The sequence below is a fragment of the Rhipicephalus microplus genome, chromosome 4, assembly GCF_043290135.1.
Source record: "Rhipicephalus microplus isolate Deutch F79 chromosome 4, USDA_Rmic, whole genome shotgun sequence".
NCBI classification, from domain to species: Eukaryota; Metazoa; Arthropoda; class Arachnida; order Ixodida; family Ixodidae; genus Rhipicephalus; species Rhipicephalus microplus.
This window is the reverse complement of record NC_134703.1, coordinates 102,561,954-102,584,524: the sequence shown is the minus strand read 5'-3', so window position 1 is coordinate 102,584,524 and position 22,571 is coordinate 102,561,954. Positions and strand designations below refer to the sequence as shown.

Genomic DNA, 22,571 nt, shown 5'->3' with positions numbered 1-22,571 from the left:
GCAGAGTTTCTGCAGGTGGCTTATTCCTCACGCACTGTTTGAGGGAAGCATGCATATGTCCTCCAAAATGGCCAACGCATGCGCAGCCTCCATCATTTTGTGCCGTGGATGCCCGTGAGCACAACTTACGTCCTCGTCAGCTAATTCCCCTTCGCCATCTAAGACTTTGGCGACGATATCGCTGTCGGTCACTGTGCCGGCCACGGCAACATCGCTGTCAATTGCTAAGTAATCGCCAAGGGGCACATCAGCTGGCATGATGCTCACATAGTGGCCGTCTTGCTCTTTGCCGGTTTCTTCATCGGCCGCCACACCCGGATCAGCAGCGTCGTTCACGAAGCCGCTATACTTAAAGCAGTTTGCGACTACTGCAGGCGGTGTGTTGTTCCACATGTATGTCAGCATGTGGATAGCGGATAGCAGACTTACTTCGTACTGCTTGCCTGACTCCATGCAGAGTAACATCTGCTCGAGTACCTGCCGTCGATAGCGGCTTTCCACGAACTGTATGATTCCCTGGTCCATCGGCTGCAGGGAAGTCGTTGTGTTCGGAGGCAGGAATAGCATTTCAATGTTTTTGAGCCCGGACACCTTCGTGTGCGCACTACAGTTGTCCAGCACAAACAACACCTTCCGAGCCTTGGCCGCAAAGCGGCGGTCGAGCTGACGCAGTCAAGCTTGAAAGAGTTCTGCAGTCATTCAAGCCTTTCTGTTGAAAGGGTAGTCGACAGGCAGCTGCTTAATATTCTTAAAAAATCTTGGCTTTGCAGCCTTCCCGATCTCAAGCAGCAGCAGCCGCTCTGTGCCGGTCATGTTAGCAGCCACAACTGTCACGCGCTCTTTACTTCATTTTCCACCAACGCACGGGTCCCCACAAACGTGGTTGTCTTGTCAGGCAGAGCCTTATAGAACAGTGCTGTCTCATCAGCGTTGAAAACGTTGCACGGCTCGTACATAGAAAGGCGCGCGGATAGTCCATACCGCCAGTCCTGCACAACACTTTTGTCAACTGCACCCCTTTCACCACACACGTTGCGGAACACCAGCCCGTGTCACTTTTTGAAGCAGTCGAATCAGCCTTCCTATGCACTGAAGGAGTCAATGTTCATGGTCACCGCGAACTTCTCTGCTTGTGCGCAGATAAGGGGGCTGCTCAAAGGCAAACGCGCATCGCGCGAAACGCTAATCCAACGCAACAGTACTTCTTTTAGCTTGGGATGCGCTGCCGTTCAAAGCCTCTTCCTTTGGTCGCGAAACATGTCCCCGTCGTAGCAATCCAACTCAACCGTCACACCAACGTGTTCGACGCGCAAGAGAAAAGGAAAGGCAAATCCGTGGGTGCCCGTTGCTGATAACAATAGCGATGCACTGCCTTCCATTTTGGTTGTTTATACCACCATGTGTGTGTGTGTGTGTGTGTGTGTGTGTGTTTTGTTTTTGGTGCCTCCGAGATGTACTACCCAAGGACGAAGGTTTGAATCTCAGAGGCCGCAATCCGATTTCAAAGTTGTTTAGGTGCGCTGTCGATTTGTCTGACAGAATCTACTGCTGCTTCCCCGTTGTGACTTGACCACGGTCGGGCGTTCGAATTAACCAAAGCGCGGCCGAATTCGTTCGAATTTATGAGTGTTGTCAGTCATAGAACAATGTACATTTGGGAGGGGACCAAATGCTATGGTCGAATCAACCGAAATTCCGAATTAACGGGGGTCGAATTAACGAGATTTTACTGTTGAAAGGGTTCATGAGCAACTTTCTCAAATAGTCACTGGACATTCATAGTATCGGATTCAACGGCCTCGGGAATATATTGCCGCGACAGATTCTTGAATTTGTCAAGAACGAGCGGAATTACAGGGATTTGTCACCCACTTTATATCGCTTTCTCTCTTCGCTTGTCCCAATGAGTGTACTAGAAGCTTCATAGGGAGGGATGACAAAGAAGAAAGAAGTTACATAAGCGTGTGTCATGACTCTTAAGAGCCTGTGGTAAAACGTGACCATGCTCTGTCGTTTTTTTTTTTTGGCACAAGTGCGATTTACTGTGCAATGCTAACAGACAATGCAGTGCTGCGCAGGCATGTGGTGTCACCCCACGACAAGAAGCGCATCCGATCGAAACACTGCACTTGTTTTATGTTGGCTATTAGTCAGTAGCATGCTCTTTGTTGCTCCACTTGAAGCAGTGGGCACCAGCAGCTTCGAAGTGAGTGAGGATGGGCCTCTGTTTGAAAAGCATTGCCTTAGAAAATGGCAACCTTGCACCCTGCTCGAAAGCTCTCCTCGCTGCTCGTGACTGCAAGATTTGGCTTATGTGTTCATGGAAGTGTCTGCTTTTGTAGGATATGTTTTCTCAACAAGCCCGAGGGGTGGATCACGACCCCTTTAACAATGTGTACTCTGGTTTTGCTGGCTTGCAGTTGGACCAGATGGGTACACCTGGTGTGTTTCGGCTGTGGGCCCTTGTGGGTGCTGAGCTGCACCAGCTGCGTCTGGTTGTGCCCAGGATTTTTTACGTCAACTCCAAGGTGCCCAAGGAGGAAGAGAGCCCGAGTGAGAGCTTTGCTATTATACTTTATCTGTAGCAATATGACGCACTTTGTTTTCTAGCTTAAGAGAGTGTCCTTGAACAAAGTTAAGAACAACTGCTGGCTCACGCTCCGAATGTAAAATATATTAGAGAAAGCTTGATATAATAAAGGCCTTATACACTACAAAGATTGAAAAATTACAACTTTGCAATCTAAATAAGCATTATTTTTTTAGATGCGAAGTAGCTCTTGGTCGAGGCTGTGTCCATCTTTCCCTCACATGTCCGCTCTCCCACTGCGCATGCACATCCGTCTCTTCTGAGTCGGCGGTGAAGGCAACGAGAGACTTCCTCCCTTTGTAGACAATCACTTTGTAGCCGTTGATCGCCGGTCTTGCGGCGTTCCACATTTTCATGAGACAGAGCGCATCTGCTTTGGTTAGCACGGGATCACGTTTGATGTCTCTGGCATTAAGGGACCAGTGGTCACCGGCAGCGTTAGTCAGGCTGAGGTTCTAAATGGTGCACCTGCTTAAGATGACGTAGACGAGCTTTTGTGGGAGATGTTCACCATCTCCTTGCTGCTTCACATCCACACATGGTTCCCTTTAGCGGGAGATGGCGCAATTTTTTTTGGCACTTGCAGAGAAATAACTACTTATTGGGCTTGGGGTATTGCAGCATTAAAAAAATGTAAAGATATAATGCATATATTATGAAAAGTGCTGGTGAGCACATCAGTAAGCCTAAAATCAGACTCTTTTCTAAGGGAAGTACAACATGCTCATTTTCATGATGGCAGTGCTTCAAACGTAGTGTAACTGTAGCCGTATAAATATACATGAATTAAACTGCTAGCTTCTTATGACAGCAGTGGCTTTTTTTCTAAGGTGCTTATGAAGTGTTCGTTGAGTCAAAAAAAATTTTTTTCTGCCATTTTCAAGCTTGCAGTAATGCATTATTTTTGTATGTGTTGTACTTTACAGATGAAAAAGTGTGACCTTTTTCCTTTATACATTTTGTGTACGTGATGAGTTTGTTTTGTAACCATTCTAAATTCTTCCCTTCCTGTTCATTTTCTTGAAGAAATAATAAGGTGATTGCTTAGTGTGTGCCCCGCTTATTTAGATGTTGTAAAATATTTCAAACTGCTGCAACAGTGCAGTGATAACATGTGATATCAGCTGCAAAATATACGCAAGCACGTTAAACTCCTAGCTGCTATAATCTTGCTCAAAAGGAAGTGAAATAAAAAATAAAAGCTCTTGTGTAATCACTATTCACTCTGTATAAAATAACTCTGATTGGCTGAAATAATGCAGAAGCTCTGCACTATGATATATTGCTTGAACACTGCATTGCTTTAAGCAGTCAATGCCACTCAATCCATATATCAATTATTCAATTGATCAATCAATCGATAAACTTGATACATAGTTGCTGCTGTTTTTGTCACTGTGATGTACCAAGGTCCTTTCTTACACTGTTTTTCTTAGGGCAAAGAATCACTTTTGCAGTTTTTTACCACAATCTTGTTACTGGCACTGTTACAGCTTGGCGAAAGGTGATGCGTCATCTACCAAGGTCTCACCCTGTGTACAACTTGTACGAGTATGCTATAGAAGAGGCCACATTTCAACAGCGAACAGAGTGAGTATTCAGTAAGGATGGGTGCTATTCGGGAGCTTTGAATATTTAAACGAATGTTACAGTATTTGAATTTGCTTTGACTTGAATTTAGTTTACTCGAAATTTCGAAGTATTTAAAACAAGCGAATATATGTACGTACACTGCTTGAGCGTACAACGCCCTGTAGGGGTGGTTTTGCTGCCGCTTTACGGTGCTATGCCGTGAGATCACTTCGTGGTGAAACCGCCCCATTAAGAGAAATCTCCATTGCAGCCAACTTCATATTAACTTCACCTCAATTAGTTATTTCTCAAATTTGAAAATGTGCTATACAAGCTTATATGCACATAGTATAGTAATATTTAAAACGAAATGTATTGCACCAGTTACAACTCGAACCTTAGGGTTATATTAATTTTGCTACTGGTATTACATGTTGCTTCCACTTCACTTCGAACTAATGAAAGTGACATTAGACATGCCTAGTCCCAATTCTTTCAAATATTATGCAAATTTATTCGTTCATGACAAATGCTCATTGTTCTTAGTAATCTGTGATACACATTATTCGAACTATTCGATTAGAAATGATTTGACCGAATCACTATTTGCATCAAATTCACTTCGAACCTCAGACCTACTGTTCGTGCATCCCTAAGGCTCAAAAGTTTTTAAAAATTTTCTTTTTTACCTACAAGATGGCCACAGAAGTGTTGGACTTGAATTTTGCAACTGCATATCAAGACTTGTTGCTGTGACTTGGCTTCACGTTGCCTTAGTTGCTATGATACCTTCATGTGCATCCGGAAACTAGGCACCAAGGAAGCGTCTGCTATTTTGAGATGCTTGGAGGCTTTGTCTCAGTAGACTTTCATAATGTCCTTGCAAACTTGCTTGAACATTATACAGTAGACTCTTAGTAAACGGAAATCTGTTAAACGAAACTACTGTCTAAACGGAACTATTGCCTCTGCAATGCTTGGTTTTGGGCTTGCATTCTGCACCCATGTTCACCTCTCAGTAATGTAACTCCTGTTAAATGGAACATATTTCCCTGGTCTCTTCAGGTTCTGTTTACTGAGAGACTACTGTACTTGTGTTGTCATGGTGCCCTTCCAGTAGCTTGGTTTGTTATAGTTGCATTGTTTTCTTAATGAAAGTGCGATTTTGCTGGTGTTAATATTGATTTTTGGCTCATTGCATTGTTTTTAAGGATTGGTGTTGCATTGGGATCCACTTTGCTACTAGGCTACTGCTTATGACACTTAATGCCTAGCTTCGTAAAGGCTAATAGACATATGCCTGCAGGAGAGCTCTTCATTACTGCTCCTAATTTTCTCTTACTTCTGTGAGCATTTTAAGGGACTTAGCAAGGAATAATAAGTCAAACTTAATTAGAGAATTCTGAAGTACCAAAATGGGCTTAGCCATGAGAGAAAGTTTGGTACCTTATGAAAGGTTCGAAAATTTAAATATGGATGAAGCTGCCACCTTGAACATTTATCTTTGGTTATTTCAGCCTGATCTAATGGGCTTTGACAGCCTCAGCTCAAGCTTAGTAAATGCTTATTGCTAGGAAGTGGGAACATTACACTCTAACGGAAACAATAATTTAACCTAGAAAGTTTGAACTTTTCTTGCATCACAAATGACCCAAATATAAAAAAAAAATAATATTTGAAATCTGTCATCCTTTAAAACACTGGTGGTGAGGTTTTGGCTGTTAAATTCTGAAGAAGGGAATTCTGTTCCAACTTTGCCATTACATAAAGGCTGTCTTTTAGTCTTTTGCTGCTATATGAATGAGAATAGGAGTACTAAAGAACATCTTGTCAGTCTCAGGGGATTTTGTTTTTCACGTTTTGGGCCCTTTGGATGTAACAGAACACCTCTGCACACCCGAATACAGAGGCTGTGTAGCATTCAACACAGCCTTCTTTATGCTGATTACATGTGAGAGTACAATGTGTCGGTGGTTTAAATAATCAATGAAATTCACTGCTTGAAAGCCCGAATGCATTTTAAGGCAACATTCTTTCAATTGATCTGCACAGAGACATCATGCAGGAGTTGTCAGCTCCACACATCGAGGGCATCTATGAAATGCAGGTGCCCCTGGATTTCCGGCTCATGGCTCAACTGGGATGTGTGTGCCTTGTCTCCAAGCAGCACTACAGGGAATATGCCAGCAAGGTACTGCGCTCCCTCCAGCTAGAGCTTACAGGAAAATTTGGATGTGTCTTCACTGAACGCAACGAAAAGGCAGTGAAAATTCATCCCAGCTTTGTCAACTATGTCAAGATTAGCTAGGGGTCTACATGGCTATAAATTCTGCAGTTTGGGCACAAAAATTACAAAAGGGCAGTCTCACTGTGTACTCGCCCAAGTCTTTCCTTTGATTTTTATTTCTCTGCACAATCTATAGTGTGTAAGACTCAGCAAAGATTCTGTCTTAATTAGCTTTGCTCACCAGAGCAGCTATGTGGTGGAAAAAAAAAGTGTTTGAATTGCACTGATCTTACTTTTATGTGATTGTCATTTTGAGTGAATGTGGACATAGTGCTGTGCTCAAAAGTTGCTACTCTGCCGTGATGCATGCAGTTAGGCGAAAATGTGTGTACATCTTAGCACAACATCCTTAATTTTCAAAGCTGCTTGTTTAAATGGTAACGCTCCATTCTCCGTAGCAGATAGTCCATTACCACCAACATGTTGAGTACAAAGACAGATTTAGACTAAGGCCTAAATACAAAAAGTTAGCGTAAAGTGCAAGCGCTTAGTGGTGAAGTTGCTCAGACTACGGCTAAACTGAACTGTTCCAACAGATTTCGCTAGGATGATGCTGGAAAGATTGGGGCCATTTAAGATCGTTACGGCCATGTCATGCTGTTCTTATTGTATGTTGTATGCAGGGCAGAAGTACGGGGAGAAGACGCCAGTGTAAGTAAACGAGGTCTGTAGTGATCCAATGCTGTTGCAACTTTGTTTGCCAAAGCAGCAGCTTTGTCATTTAATGGCCAGGAACGCGAATGTCAGGAAAATGCTGTTGATGGCAGGAAGTTTTCAAATGTGGAATGGAGTCAACCTACATAGGATGGGGGGTCATCTTGAAACCAAAAGGGAAAGGCTTTTGTGTTGATGCGAAATTAAAAGTTTTTAATCATGACGATAAACTGATGGAGTCACATCAAATAGCACTAGGACATGCCTTACTCTTCAGGAAACTGACACATTCAACTTTCGACATCTGGAGTTTGGAACGCTGGCACAGCACGAGTACCTGCAGCCAGGCACCCTCAAGTATTTGTACCTCTACCACCATGTTGAGTAAGTGCTGCCACAGTCACGGGCAGAGCTAAATTCGTTATCTAGTTTTGTAATGACGTCATCAGTGTCTTCTGCTAGTTTTTTTTTGCTCCTCTATTTTTTCCATTCATTTTTTCTCATGCTTGCCATTAAAACAAAATTAGCTTTAGTTTGAGCTCAGCTTTGTTGCATGCAACAATATCGGCAAACAGGATATACAGGCACAAATTCTGCCCACTACGTAGGAATTTCTCTGAAGAGCAACATCTTTTTTTTTTTTTTCAGGACATCCTCACCATAATGTTATGTGAATGTATTTATTTGTGCGAGTCTTTTGAAATGTTCATAAAAGTAGCTCATAAGGAATAGAAGTATGCACGTTCCCTTCATGTAGGTTTCTATGTATATTATGGACATGTAAAAGCACAATGCCACCCATGCCTATTGATGGTTGGATGGAAATACTATTAAGGTCCTTCAGAGCACGCTCTAGCACATATTGGGCCATTCCCATGTCAGAACAGGAAGGTAAAATCTCTCTTTGCAAAAAAAAAAAGGGGGGGGGGGGGGGGGGCTTGTGCAGTGGTGCAGGGCTGGAACAAACAATGAAGCTAGTCCTTGACCTAGCTTAGTTTTGGCTTTTACTAAAGAATTCACTTCAATGCAAGTGTTTTGCTAGTAGTACTAAGTATGGCAAGGCTTGGCTATTCTTCTCTGGTTTCGGTCATTTCCCCACGCCATGCATGTGTTGAGTTGTTTTGCTGGTAACACGTGATGTGACTAGCTTGTTTTCAGGTTTTTGGTGCGAACGAGTCGCATGATTAGTTGCTACATAATGTTAGTCACGTGACTAGTTATGCGATGTTATGTAATCTTTAGTCGTGTGACTAATTGTGTGATTTTAGTTATACGAATAGTTGTTACATGATATTACATCATTTTTACTCATGCATGTAGTTACGAAATGCTACGTGATTTTTAGTCATGTAATGGACTCACGCATTGTAGTTATTCTATTTCATGTCGAGCAAATCGGCGCATGTGTTGTGGGAGCGAAGCAGAATATGAATAAAAGGACGAAGCAAGTGCACGCTGGTTCCCGATTATAAAATCAGTTTGCTCTACCTGTTACAATGAAAAGCTTTTTCGAAAAATTTCTGGTTAACTATACTGAGCTCTTGTAGTGCACAGTTGATAAATGTAAGTTTAAATGAGGTGTATGTATTAATTATGTGGCAGTGAAACGTGTTATGAGTCATATAAGTTGTATATTGTACTACAACATTTATTCATGGCCTGTGCAGATAAGGGAGTGGCGAAAATACCAAAATATTTCTTGCATAATCTGGAGTGCTTTAAATAAAGAAATCATTACTGATGGAGTTAGTTTCAGAAATACTCAGGAGACTTAACTTGGAATATTGTCACGTGGTTGATACGGTGAAGAATGAAAAACTCAAGCCGGTAAAAGTGGAGCTCTTTATTAGGCAAACCCGTCTCCAGAAAAAGAACACCCACAATGCAACTATAACAACGAGTGAAGTATGTAGTCGGTCATTGATAATCTTATCATTGGTGAAACACGTCGTCTTTGATGCTTGCGTTAGCTCCTTAATGAACTCAACTACTTGAGTTGTGTGTGCAATTCTATCAGAACATTTTAGAAGACAGTGAAGGCTCCTGAACATTATGGCGCAGTGGTAACGTGTAATGGCATTTGTGCGTGAAGCTCAGTCGCATGGAAATAATGAAACAAGCACGCATGGCAATATCGATTCTTGCCTGTCAGTCATGGTTTTATTGTGCTGTTGTATGTGTGATGCAGTGGCCAGAAGATGATGTTTGGCATGTTCCTACCGCCTCTCAAGAAAGGTGTTGTATTTGCTGTGGACACTGTCCGCTCCAATCAGATGCCAAACATGAGCACCCTCTACAAGGCTGAACGCCAGGCCAAGTGAGTTGAAGAAGATTGCTTTCTCCCTGCTTTTCTTTGCACTTGCCAGTGGACTTCTTGTTAGAGACAATGCTCTTAGCTTCTGTGCAAAAATATGTTTTCACACACACACACACACACACACACACACACACACACATATATATATATATATATATATATATATATATATATATATATATATATATATATATATATAGACTGTTCGAATTCGATTCAGAATTATTTGACCACAATCACTATTCGCTTCAAATTTATTTTGAACCTAAACTTTACTATTCGCGCAAGCCTAGAACATACAGCCAACTGTCCAAAAATATGTGAAATAAAGTTTGTCGGAACAGTGGCATTTTCGAAGTAGAATTGCAATATTTCCTCAGTATTGTTATGATCGGCCTGCCTGGCTTGACGCCGCTTTGACGCATGAGACATCGTGGCTGAGCCTACCCTGATTTCTTGCGAGTCACCGATTTCAGAGATGCACCAAGAGCGGCGACAACAGATAAATCGTCCTTCTAGTTATCCCGGGTTGTCGGCGCCCCTCGTAAAACCCTTTGGACACGCCTGGCCGGCTGAAATTAGGAAGAGTTGTTGGCCGTTGAGGCGGCTTGCTTTGTCGTCAAGGTGCCCCGGGCAAAGGGCCCAGTGTCTGACAACCGTCTGCAGATGCATTTCCCACGTTCTCCGTGGGGCCTTGATGCCACTGTTTCCACAATTTGTGGTCTGCCTGGTGCTGCAGACCCATCACTGCAACAGACTGTGAAATTGACTTCCACGTAAGACTCAACGTCTCCATGCTGTGCTGTGTCGTGCGCGGTGTGCAGTGTTTTCTCTCTCGCCATAGGCTGAACTGGGCGTGTCTCTTCTTCCTTTCGTGGGTTGAGAAGGCGGCGGTGTTTCAGCTTAACCTTTCGAGGGCGGAGGTGAAGATGACAAACTTCATTGGACTGTCCTGGCCTCCATTGTTTTTTTCCTGCAGGGAATCCTGGGAAGGCCAGGACATAAAATGGGAGCGCTGAGGTGCTCCCGACAAGCTCTCACAAGCTCCCAGAAGTTCCCATCATGCTTCCATAGAGAGCTTCCATGATGCTACCACCTTCATGTAAACACGCTACCTGTAAATAATGTATAATAATGTTACTGTTAGCAGCTCCCGGCTCCTCTCCTCGACATCTCCTCGAGACTATGGCTGGCTCCGGTCCTCTGGGCAGACCCCCGGACACATTAGTATTTTTAATATTTGTTCAGTATCTATTTAACACCCTACCATCCTGGTTTCAATCTTTCCTGCTCACCACTCTTGACCGATGCTTTCTATGTATGAGTTATTGGTCACCTTTGCTGTTAACTTGCACCCAGTAAAAACCTAGATACTGTAATAAAATGAGGTTTAATGTAGTATTTATTATATAATGATGTAAAGTGAACACTTATTTTATTAGTGTCGCTATAATAAATATGCCGTTAGAATGACTATAATAAGGTTATTTTTGTGTGAGAATGATACTATAATGAGGTTATTTTTATGTGAGAATGATACTTTGTTTCTCTATGCATGCTCAAAATTTAGGTTCATAGAAATGGCGCTATATGTGTGCACTTATCTAAACATCAAAGAGCCTTTGTCCGGAGGGCGTTTAGAGGCTTCAGCGTATCACATTTCTTTTGGTCAAAAACACACTACTTCAATTTAGTAAACAATTTTTTAGACCGAATTGATGTCACACCAGTGCACTCTGCCGTAGCTGCTCTAGCACCCAAAAATGTTATCATACATAATGGTTACTTTCAGGATTGAACGGGGTACAACAGCTGACCTACTTCCCGAGGACGGCTATGCGTTCGAGGTGCGAGTGGAAACGGATGTTCGCCTCGTGCATCGAGCCATACAAAGAAGCCTGGCATTGTACCGAGACGAGAAGAGGGGGCCAACTATGGTTGCTGTGCAAAGCTGCATTCGTAAGTTTCGTGCCTGCCTGATCTCTTCAGGCTCAATTATTGCTGACATTTTGAAGGCAATGTCTTCCTTGAACTCGTCTGCATATGTTCTGTAGCGGGGCTTGATGACGGCGGCAATTTTTTATTGAAGTTAGCTTGTCTCTAGGTTAGGCCCTATTTCTAGCTAAAATACTGCCAGTTTAACATGTATGAACATCGAAGCACATTAAGGAAACACAGGAAGAAATGTTGAGCATCACACACAGCATGCAGTGCAATGAAAGATGAAAGATGTAATATTAATAAATAGCAGACAGCAAAGTTGGTGATGGAAAAAACAGGCTTAGTGGGTACTCTAGCTGACATTAAGTGAAAAAAAAATTTACGTGGTCCAGCCACGTAATAGGTGGAAAAAAAAAGGCCATCGGTGTTTTGTTAGAGTAATAGAATGGTTACCGAGGAATGGAAAATGCGGTCAAGCGGAGCAGGAAATTAAATGGTGTGATGAAATCGAGAAGTTTGCAGCAATAAAATGGAATGAGCGCTCACAACATAGTGTAAATTGAAGATAATTCGCAGAAGCACTTGTGTTACAGTGAAAGTGAGGCAGACTAATGATGAATTATCATCTATAAGGGAGTTGTTGCCCGGAATTTAGTAGAGTATAAACCAAATTTGGACAAACTGTAACCTCGAGTTGTCAGCGAGAAGTGGATAGACTAGAAGTGTAGTATACCTAGAAGTCATCTGACAAACTGAAACTGCCATAGCGAAAGTAGGTTGTGTGTTTACATTGTTTTGCAGTCAGCTAGCCACTTAAACTCTCCATTAACCTCTCTTCGTCCGCATGTACTTTTTATAGCCACGAAACATATTTTGTCCAATTGCTGAGAATGTTCAAGAAGTGCATTAGTGACACTGCTCCTCCTTATGCTTTCTCTTCTTCAAACAGCCCTGGAGGAGCTGAAGTCGGCCATGCCTGGTCTCTTCGAGTTCCCCGTGGTGCCCATGCATGTCGATGACAAGGAGGACCTGTATCGTGTGCTTGAGTGGCAGCGCGTTGGTGCCAAGGCCATGATTAGGCACTACCTCAATGTAGAAACTATTCTGACGGTATGTTTGCTGCACAGATCACTTTCCTTTGTCTTTGCTCATTAGCACGTTGATTTATACAATGCTAGGCTTGCCTTGATATCACTTGTGTAATATGCAACAAAGTCAAAGTATGAGGTTATTAGTATTGAATTTTGAAGCAAATTCAACACTAACTACCATCAAAACTACTTTTATCGAGGAGTAGACAAGTTCTTCTTTAGAGATATTGGCTGAAGCCTGAGACATTCCGTGTTCAAGCAGTGTGTAACACCACAGCGGCAGGGATGTTAATTTAAAAAATTAGCAGTGCTAGTACCTGCTAGAGAAAGTTATGTCTCGTGATTTTCTTTTTGTGTGCGTCATTTAGGAAATGCAAAGAATGATGATATTCTCAGTTTTCTGTGAATTCACATCGCATTGTCTTCTCTGCAGACAATGCTGGAGCAGTGTCGCTACTTCCACGTGCCTCTGGGTAACCTGCCAAAGGACGCCATCATGTTTGGCTGCGATCTCTTCTATGCACGTCACCTCCAGAGGCAGAACTTTGTGCTCTGGTGCTCTGAGACAGACAGGCCAGACTTGGGTGGCAAAGAAGCCGATGACAACTGGTGAGGCCACGATATGAAGTTCACTGCACGGAGTCTAGACAACATAACTGAAATGATGCAGTTAGTATGAGGTGCACCTGTGGATTATTGTAGGACCGTTTTGTGCTATTTTACTCAAGTGAGTGTCTTACATGGCGTATTTACTGCTTTAGCACTCATTAAGCCTGCCAGATTTGACACATGCACTCACTATATTCAATAAGGGTTCTTCTTGATCTCACCTTGTTATATGAGACAGTCACATCTTGACATAAGACAACCTTACCTCATCATTAGTGTATGGCCACTTTTTGAATGGTACTTGATGAGGAGAGGCCATCGAAGGGTGCCTTTCTATTTTGTACGCGTATATCTGCGACCAGCTGCCTTACTTTCTTTTTGTTTTCTTTCATCACTACTTACGTACTGTAGCAGCGTGACGGCGTCCAACGTAGACGTGTCATTGTTGCAGGTTAAATGAGCAGATGAAACGTACAGAAGGAAGGGAGCTGCCAAAGTAAAGCAGTGGCCAAGGCGTCGAGTCAGCTAGAAGCATTGAACGTTCTAGGCGCCTCGCGCCACGAGCTATCCGCTCGTCATCTTTTCTCCTTGACGGCTGGCCGACACTAGTGCTATGCTACAAGGGCTCCCCGCCTAGCATGTTACGCGCTAAAAAATATGAATGAAAAAGAGGTCGGAAAAGCATATAAACACTATGTACAGGTGTGACAGTTCCTGTAAGTATCCATTGGGAAGTCTGAAGGTCGTTAGGGTGGAAGGCGTACGGAAGAGTCCGACAGCTCCAATGAGCGGCACTGGGAGCCACGCAGCTGGCGAGAGTGGTGGGAGGCCGACACTGCCGGTAGAAACACTGGAGGTCGGTCGTCAAGACTTACGGAAGTCTTGTGCCCTTGATGTAGGCGTGTGAATCTGCGATGACATGTCACCTATGGGCGTGTTGTGCGGCGTCTGTGGTGCTGCCATGAGCGCACAGGTTGACGGTGCTGGAACGTGACGTGATGTCCACATGACGCGTACTCTCGATGTTGGGCTGCAGCGCAAGTGGTGTAGTGGCACTGAAAATGTAACGACGGTGCTTGTGGCGCGTACGGCATCGTCGTCTTTGAAACATAGGCGGGATAGAAGCGTAGCTGTGACCCGGTGTCGGCGCACTTGGCACTGCGGCACTTGCATTTCCGGGACTTGGCCATTCGCATGTCCGAGATTTGTTAAGGGTAATGTCGCGCAAAGGAGGCGCTGACCCTGCCTGCGGTAGGGCCGGACCTCGAACCAGTGGTGGTCGAATTCCCTTGAAGGTCCGGTGACGAGCAGCACGCGTGTAGGGCAGCGTACTGATTGGCTGCTTGCTTAGCTGTTGTAGCATACGCATACGCGGGTAGTTGCAATCCTGGTTGGCCCGGTGCGTTGTATGCTGTCGTCACCATTCTATTGGGATGTTCGGCAGTTGTGCCTGAGAAGTCACCAGGAGAATCAACTGGCTTGTCAGTGCAGCAGGACAGGATTCTGCGATTAAATCGATGGTTTGTGATGCCGTAACCGGCGTCAAATCTGCGACGGAGAGAGATGACAATGGCTCTGGTGTCAGAACCTGAACATCTAAGGCAGGAGCTGTGTATTCTGAGTGTGAGGGTCTCTCCGTGGACGGATCGATAGACGCGGGAGGGTGGCCTCTATCACCTGTGTGGCCAGTTGCTGGCAGGAGAATGGTCTGGACTGGCTGTGGGGCGGGAGGCGTCCTGGTAGGTGATGAGCCAGGTGCAATTGTGTCGTTTGTGGGAGGAGGAGCACATTTGAGGCTGTAAAACTTGAGCACGGCATCTCGCAAGTCGTCGTACGAGTGAGGGCTCCAGGAGAAGTATGTGAGGAGGCGTTTGAGGTCATGTGGAAGATGGTATTCCAATACCTTGTACTGAACTTCTGGATCCAGATGCTGTTGTAATACAAGGCCGCCGCAAACTCCTCGAACCATGAATCTAGGCGAGAGGTCTGGAACGGTGGCAGTGGCGGATTGAATTGGGGCTGCCAGGCTTGCGCTGGCTGGAACATCGCCGCGGAGCTCGGTGCCAGTAGTGTAGCGCCGGTCGCTTGTCCGTGTAACCGTGGTCACCGATTTGTAGTGGCGTGACCAGGTCTGATGTAGACGTGCCGTCGTCGCAGGTTAAATGAGCAGACAAGACGTACAGGAGAAAGCGAGCTGCCGAAGTAGAGCAGTGGCCATGGCGTCCAGCCAGTTAAAAACATCGAACGTTCTAGGCGCCTCGCGCCATGAGCCACCTGCGCTCGTCATCTTTTTCTCTAGCCAGATGGCCAACACTAGCGCTACGTTACTTAACAAAAGAAACAAGTTATTTCTGTGCATATTGGTTGCCATGAACTAGTGAGCATCTTCATCTTTTCCTAGACACCTGACATAATTGCACGATTCTTTCTTGCATGAGGCGCAAAGTTGAAGATGCTTTGTAAAGTAAAATTACTGCCTCGCTTGGATTGCATCAAATGAAAGATTTCATCGCAGCCTTCTAGCTGAAGCGGATATGACCTCGGTTTCTGAAGTCAACAACCCAGGAGCCTATATGACAGTGTGCGTCGAGATGGATCTAAACGGCTTGGCTGTGACTACCATACTTCAGGTATGTGTGAAAAAAACATTCATGAATAATACTTTGGAGAGCATATTGGGGCTGGTTAATCCAGATTTCATCGGTTGGCAGACCACAACAAGCATCACGTGACAAGTTTGTGCATCAATCTATTTGCACCGTGTGTCAAGTGCCCCTGAAACAAGATTGCAGTGCAGTGTACTTTATTTACTTTTATTTTTTCTCTACACTCTGACAGCTGCTGCTGAAGTCTGCATATATTATACTGCCATGGGAAGTTACAGAAATTCACAAGAAGCTCAAATTCTTTGTGGGTGTGCAGTCTTTGGCACCCCCCCCCCTTTTTTGTTCACTTCATTAATAAGAGTTGTTCATTTCAGTTAATAAGAGGTGCCAAAGTTGCACAACTGTCATGGAGACCCCCTATGATGCTAACTAGAGGCTTCGTCATGTACATGCGACCTAGACAGGCACTTACTGCGCATGTCTTATTTTTGTGTGTCTCATTTTTCAAGCAGTTCCACGTCTGACAATAAATGCTTTTTCAGTTTTCATAGCATGAACTACTATTCATACTATGAGGAGGTCTTCCTACCAATTGTGACCCCTTTTTGTTTAACAAAATAACGGCTGTGAACAAAGCTAGTGATCTCAAGCTGTTTTTGACAAGGATATGTGAATTTATTTCTATGTGCAGTGCCACAATGTTTGGCTTACATGCTCACTGCTGATCGGCAGTGTTTTACGACAACGTTCAAAAAGTGTTGCCGGGCCCCTTAAGCCGTTAATGTAGTGCACACATGTATGCGAGTGAAAACATTCAATCAACTCTTTCCTCCTCGCAGTCTCAAAACCTGACAGAGCTAGAAGGCGTGAGCTCAAGCGTCGCCTTTGATGCCGGTGGTGTAGGAAGTGTCTCGCTTGACAACATGGTGGCGGGGCAGCAGCAAAGCGCAAACCCATCGCTCACCAGCTACGATGACGTGGCCCTCTCTGCCAGTGCATTTCGTGTGCTTCGTTCCATGGTGGCCGGCTGGATGCGTGATGTTGCAATCTATCGCAACGTGTTTGCAGACTACCAGCTGGCTCACGTCTTTCGGTAATTTTTTTTTTTGGTGCTTTTTCTAATCATTCAGGTTGTTTCTGCCACACTTGTTTAAGCTGTCCGGTTTTGTTATCGGAGGTGGAAAGCTCGCTGTACGAGCTCTGTTAGCCCAAAAGTATACAGGCAATAATACATTGCAAACAGCTTTCATGGGCTATGTATGGGTGGTCTGCAGGGACGGATAGGTGGCCTAGTTGCCGAAGCATTCGGTTTAAAAACTGAGAGTGCAGTGTAAAGGACTATGGACGAAAAGAGTGCCTGTGTTGTGTTATTTTACCTCGCCCACTATTCCTTTGTCCTGCTCTGTAATTCTAAACAACGTGGTGCGAAAAGTTTATTTGCTAGCTGTTCTTATTAGTACACTAGTTACCAATAAGACAGACATGTTGATGAAATTAATGTAAACGAGCAGCAGTGTACAGGCAAGGAGTGAAAAGTATGTATGTCCAAAGAACACCCGTCGTTCTGCTATAGTATTTGTGCATGCATGTGGCTGGAGATGCGTGCTGCAGCATCATTCCTTCATTGCTTTCATGCTAAGCTTTTTCTCTCATTTACACTTTCTCAGGTGGCTGAAGAGTTCACAAGCCCTACTGTATGAGCCTGTGCTGAAAAGGATTCTTAATAACCTCATGAAGAAGATGTTCACACAGGTGAGCAACCCCCGACACACTTTTCACGCTTCCTTAGAGGGCTGTGGAGTAAAGTAGTTGGGCAGAATTTTGATTATGTGAGAGCAAACTTTGAAGAAGTAAAGTTCCACCGCTATGGTGGCGTGGTGGTTATTGGCCAACCGAGCCAAGCTTGGTTAACTTCCCTGCCTTTCCTCTCTATTTCTCTCTTCTCTCTCAATACCAAACTACAGTGGCCACATATTGACGAAGGTAAAATACAAAAATGCCTGTTTACTTAGACTCAAGCTGTTGTCACAGAATATTACAATTAATCCAGAGTTGTGCATCACATTGTTCTCCATACTAAAATGATGAATTTGGCACATAAATTCCTAGAACCTGATCTGATTGTATAAATTAAATAAGCTTTCAGTTAAAGTAATTGCATACAGTAGGCTCTCAGCAAACAGAAAGTTCTTAAATGAAATTGTTGTTTAAATGGAACCAAACCAACCACATCTGATATGATTGATTTTGTGCTTGAGTTCCGCACCCCTGTTCATCTGTCGGCAAACGTAACTACAGCAGACCCTCGCTAAATGGAACCTGAAGGGACCAAGAAAATGTTTTCCATTTAACAGTAGCTCTGTCTACTGAGAGATGAACATGACCGAAGAGTTCATGTAAGAAACAAATCATGCTAAAGGAAGTTGTTTCTTTTAAGCTGCAGTTCCATTTGAGAGATTTCCTTTTATTTAGAGTCTACTGTAGTAGTACTGTTAAATTAAATGCATTTTCGTGGCCCCTTTAGGTCATCTTTAGCGAGAGTCTACTGAATGTGTGTTTGTACTAACAACTGTGCGTACAGTCATGCATTTTTCCAGTATATACTTTAGAAAAATGGCCAAGCTTGCTCTAAGCTGAAAGGCTTGAAACAGAGAAACGGGACGATTCTGAAGTCTAATCTGGTTGCTTCTAGGTTGTTGCTAAGCTTTAGCTGCTTGATGCTAGGTTGTTTCTGCATTGATTCTCAGCACAGAGAGGTTCTAATTCAATGGTCACACATAGTTACAAACGCAATGGGGATGTCCAAACTCCAGTGGCCGAAACTTACGCATTTATCACTAGGTGAATCTCGACAGTTTATAGAAGCATTTCTCAATTACCGTTCTTGTCTGTCAAAAAATGTTACAGTAAAACCTTGTTATAATGAAACGGGATATAATAAAGTAATGGATATAACGAAGCAATTGTAATTGCCCTTGAAATTCTAGATGCCCATGTATTTGAAACCTCGTTTTAACGAAGCGAAAATTTTCCCACAATGGATATAATGAACCATTCCTCGGCCACAGGAAGCGTTCACTGATCATTTTGGTATACGTCAATTGCTCAATATTTTTACCTCTCATCACAGCTGCGGTAATTTAAAACTTGCGTTTTGCGCTTCTCGGGAGCCGCTTGCCAACACGCGTGTGGGAGCGAGTCTCTCTAAAGCCCCTAGAACTTCGCAAAGTAGTGACGTACGCGGTTAACTGCGCGCCTCCTTTATTTTCTCTCTCCCCGACCTCTCTGAGGCCGCCACCGCGTCGACATTGACCAACTGCTGTCACGTGGGACTGCGGGGATATTTATTCTGTTTACCATCGCCCGAAACTGCCATCTTTGCATCTTTGCTCTGGGGTGCGGGAACGTGGATGTGCTGGCGCACAGCGCTTTTACCTGTGCTTCATGAATGCGTGCTTGCCATTCAACTTGCGATGTGTTCGGAGATACTCGGTGCACAAAGCGAACCTCAGTGTCGGTTGCCATGGGCAGCTGCTGCGCCTTCGGATGCTGCAACAATTCATGCGAAGGCAAAAAGTTGTTTACGATTCCGTCCGGCCAGCACAACAAGTTGCGAAGAAAGGCTTGGACACAACGAATAGGAATATTGGAAAAAATTGGGTAATAAATGGCATATTTTCAGCTTTTGTATTCAATCATGAATGGCATGACGTGTCTTATTTTTTTCAGCTCCATCACGGCAAGTGAACGCTATACAAGTGTGAGGTCGTATTGTGCCTGGTGGCACACTAAAACGGATGTTCTCAGCAGGAGTTTAACGTAAGCTAGCATGAGCGAAATGATGTCGCAGTTTTAGCTCATCGAACGAAGTCCAAGAAACTTGACAGCATTTAGCGGGTAAATCGAAGTCTCCACTCTTGAACTCGCATATACCGCCAACACCTATTGCCCATGTGTTCCTTGCTCTCCAAAAACAATTGGCATCCTTCATGGAGTCTTATTTGCTCCTCATGAATGACAGTCATCCTGTAAATGGCGTTTGCTTTCGTGATAACTCGGCACTCGCCACTTTCCCACCCAAAATGTCTTTTTCAACCTAATAGCTCGCATGCAATTTACGACCTGCTTGTACCACGCCCCTGGCAATAATGGAAGGAAGGACACGTGAGATTGATGGCTTTTTTTGTGTCGGGATAGAAACACACCCCAAAATACGTTTTTTTGTTTTGCAAGATTGTGAAAGAGCCCACATGAAAAAGAGAGTGCAGAGATCTCGTGAAAAAAAAAAAAGCAAGTGAGCAAGCCAGATGCCCATCATTGTTTTGTGGGGAAACGACGTCACAAATACGCCTGTTGTCTTGCGGTATACAGTACGATACATGAAGAGACTCGTGGAGCGGCATTAGCTATATTATACCCAAGCAATCCTTCAGGGCGGGTACCTCTCCTGCATACTGGTAACTCCAGTGCGTCATCACTTCGCGAGGATGACGGGGACAATGTATGAGTTTCAGAAGGTCTCTTGCAGAGTGAAATGTTAACTTCCTACATCATAAGTGTTTTTTTTTTTTTTTTTGCAATCAGTCACTGCAAAACTGGCCGATACGAAATAGGCAAAGCTCGCGTAATTATTAACATGTATACGATATGCGGTACTGCAGCGGTGTCATGAACAAGGGTTACGCTCGTGTATATAGCTTTAGGATTAGTTATCAAAACAGCAAAAAGTTCAGCTAATCAATTCGCAAATGGTATTGGAGAAAAATAGTGTGCTCCACACAAAGCACAATGAAGACTGTTTGGTGCTTTTTTATGTATTTCTTTAATTGCTGTGATTTTCACAAATTCTGTCTGCGAAGACAATTGTCTGGTGCTACATAAAAGTGCTAACATCTCATGACAACATGTAGCTAAAAAACAAAAAAACTCAAGAGCAAGACGGCTGGTGCGAATGCTTACAACATGCTGCCTGGCACGTGCCGTTCACTTTTCGAAAGGTCATCTGCTACGCAAGAGCAATGTAGGTGGCGCCATGTTCGAAAAGAGAGTGCAAAGGGGAGGAGACCGAGGAGGAACGAGAGCGGAGGAGGAAAGTGCCACTACTTTACGAAGTTCTAGGGGCTTTAAGTCTCCCTGCTTCCTTTCTTTTCTGGAACTAATGGACTCGCCCGCGCAGCAACTCGCGCAGCGTGCACGTCAGCCGGCCTCCCCTCTCCTGTAGAACTCGTTGATCCGCTCGCGCATCTAACCTCCTTCTCCTTTTTAGCTTCGCGCTGGGGCCTCGCGCGCCGCTGGTTCGTTGGTTGGACCCAAGAGGAATGGCTCAACCTACCATGGGGGATCGGCCATGAACCGCGTGGCAATGGAATTTCGAGCGGAAGAAAAAAAATAGGGGAATGCCTAAGCTTTTATATATATATATGAACGAAAAGCTTAGCTGTGCTAACAGGCAGTTATGAATAGTTAAAAAAACGAAAATAAAAATAAAATACAGTAAATAATATATGAAATAGACTAATCACAAAAACAAGTAATGAGTATATATGCACTTGTGAGATTATCATGGTAGCCGTCTTGATTCTTTGATGTATTAGTTATATATCGTTGCATATATGTTCCTGTTGCAATGACCTAGTGCCAAAGACCCTAAGGGGTTGTATCATTGCAGACAGCTCAAGCCAATGTTTTTGGAAGGCTGGTATCAGAAATTTTTGCCTTAAATTTTGATACCTGCGGCATTCTGTGAAAAAGTGCTCTCTAGTTTCTGTTTGTGTACAATAGTGACAATGGGGGGAAAAAACAAAACCAGGGCTGGGATGGCGGAGATTGTGGCTTTCTTCTTTGCCGTTCGTCGTGGAAGACCAACACCACCTCTATCAGTTTCTGCCACTAGACACGAAATGGATAACAGCAGCGGCAAACGTAAGCACAAAAATATAACAATCGAGCAGAATTCTGCAATGTTGAAAGCCCTTGAGTCTGGCATAAAAAAAAAAAACAAAACAAAAATGTGGCCAAAGATTTCAGGGATGTGTGGGTGCCGTGGGCGACCAGGCCCAGACGTTGTGGGATGCCCTCTTTCATGTCGGCATCGTGCCTGACTGCAACACTTTCTGCATGTACATCGGTACTGATGCTGACGTGGTGACAACCGAAGAGTTGTCAGATGGGGAAATTGTGCCCGCGGTGACGGGCGTGCGTGGCGACTATGACGAATGTGTCGACACCTTGGAGCCTAATGTTGGCGAACTTGACGTACGGACGCCCACACAAGTGCTGGATGGCGAAAGACCTGGTGTGCCGCTTCTTTGGTGCTTACAATGACAGCGAGGGCAGACTCAAAATAGCTGCTGCAACTGAAAAAGCAATCATCCACATGCGGAAGAATTGGCAAAAGTCTGTTGAGGACTACTTTTCTACGAAGTGATCTGTCAGCTGGTGTGCTGAATTTGGTGGAAATAAAGTGCATTGTTCTTTATTATTTTGCTAGTTTTTTGTCTTCCGACGGCCGTTCTAATCTGCATTGAGGGCAGCTGTGATATTTGTTGGCGAGTACATTCTCTCTCACTGGCTAATTGTCGGTAGAAATGAATATTGGTTATAATGAACTAATAGTTATAGTGAAGTAATTATGACTTCCCCTTCAATGTTGTTATAACGAAGCTTGACTGTAATTGGTGATTGCTGCCCATCTGTTGCCTTCTTCATCTTTGGTGGAGCAGCATTGACTAGTGGAATTCACCCAACTTCTGTTGCACATACCCTTTCATGATGATGATAGTCTTTGATATATACCAAAGTATTTACAGTTGGCTTAAGCAACTCTGCTGTTAAAATTTACAAGCCCACTTTTTTTTATTCTTGAGCTAATGAGGATGTGTGTTGTTGTATAACAAATTAACGT

The 22,571-nt window shown here is 44.0% G+C and overlaps 1 protein-coding gene across 1 annotated transcript in view; it reads left to right on the top strand.

Moving 5' to 3' along the window:
• PolE1 (DNA polymerase epsilon catalytic subunit 1) overlaps positions 1–22,571 on the top strand; it is a 79,425-nt gene that overhangs the window by 38,983 nt on the left and 17,871 nt on the right. The window contains exons 30-40 of the mRNA XM_075893389.1: positions 2,421–2,553; positions 4,084–4,180; positions 6,215–6,353; positions 7,381–7,487; positions 9,292–9,420; positions 11,213–11,379; positions 12,311–12,471; positions 12,886–13,061; positions 15,577–15,691; positions 16,507–16,760; positions 17,335–17,419. Coding sequence (XP_075749504.1) covers positions 2,421–2,553; positions 4,084–4,180; positions 6,215–6,353; positions 7,381–7,487; positions 9,292–9,420; positions 11,213–11,379; positions 12,311–12,471; positions 12,886–13,061; positions 15,577–15,691; positions 16,507–16,760; positions 17,335–17,419 — 1,563 coding nt within the window. The remainder of the gene's footprint in view (positions 1–2,420; positions 2,554–4,083; positions 4,181–6,214; positions 6,354–7,380; positions 7,488–9,291; positions 9,421–11,212; positions 11,380–12,310; positions 12,472–12,885; positions 13,062–15,576; positions 15,692–16,506; positions 16,761–17,334; positions 17,420–22,571) is intronic.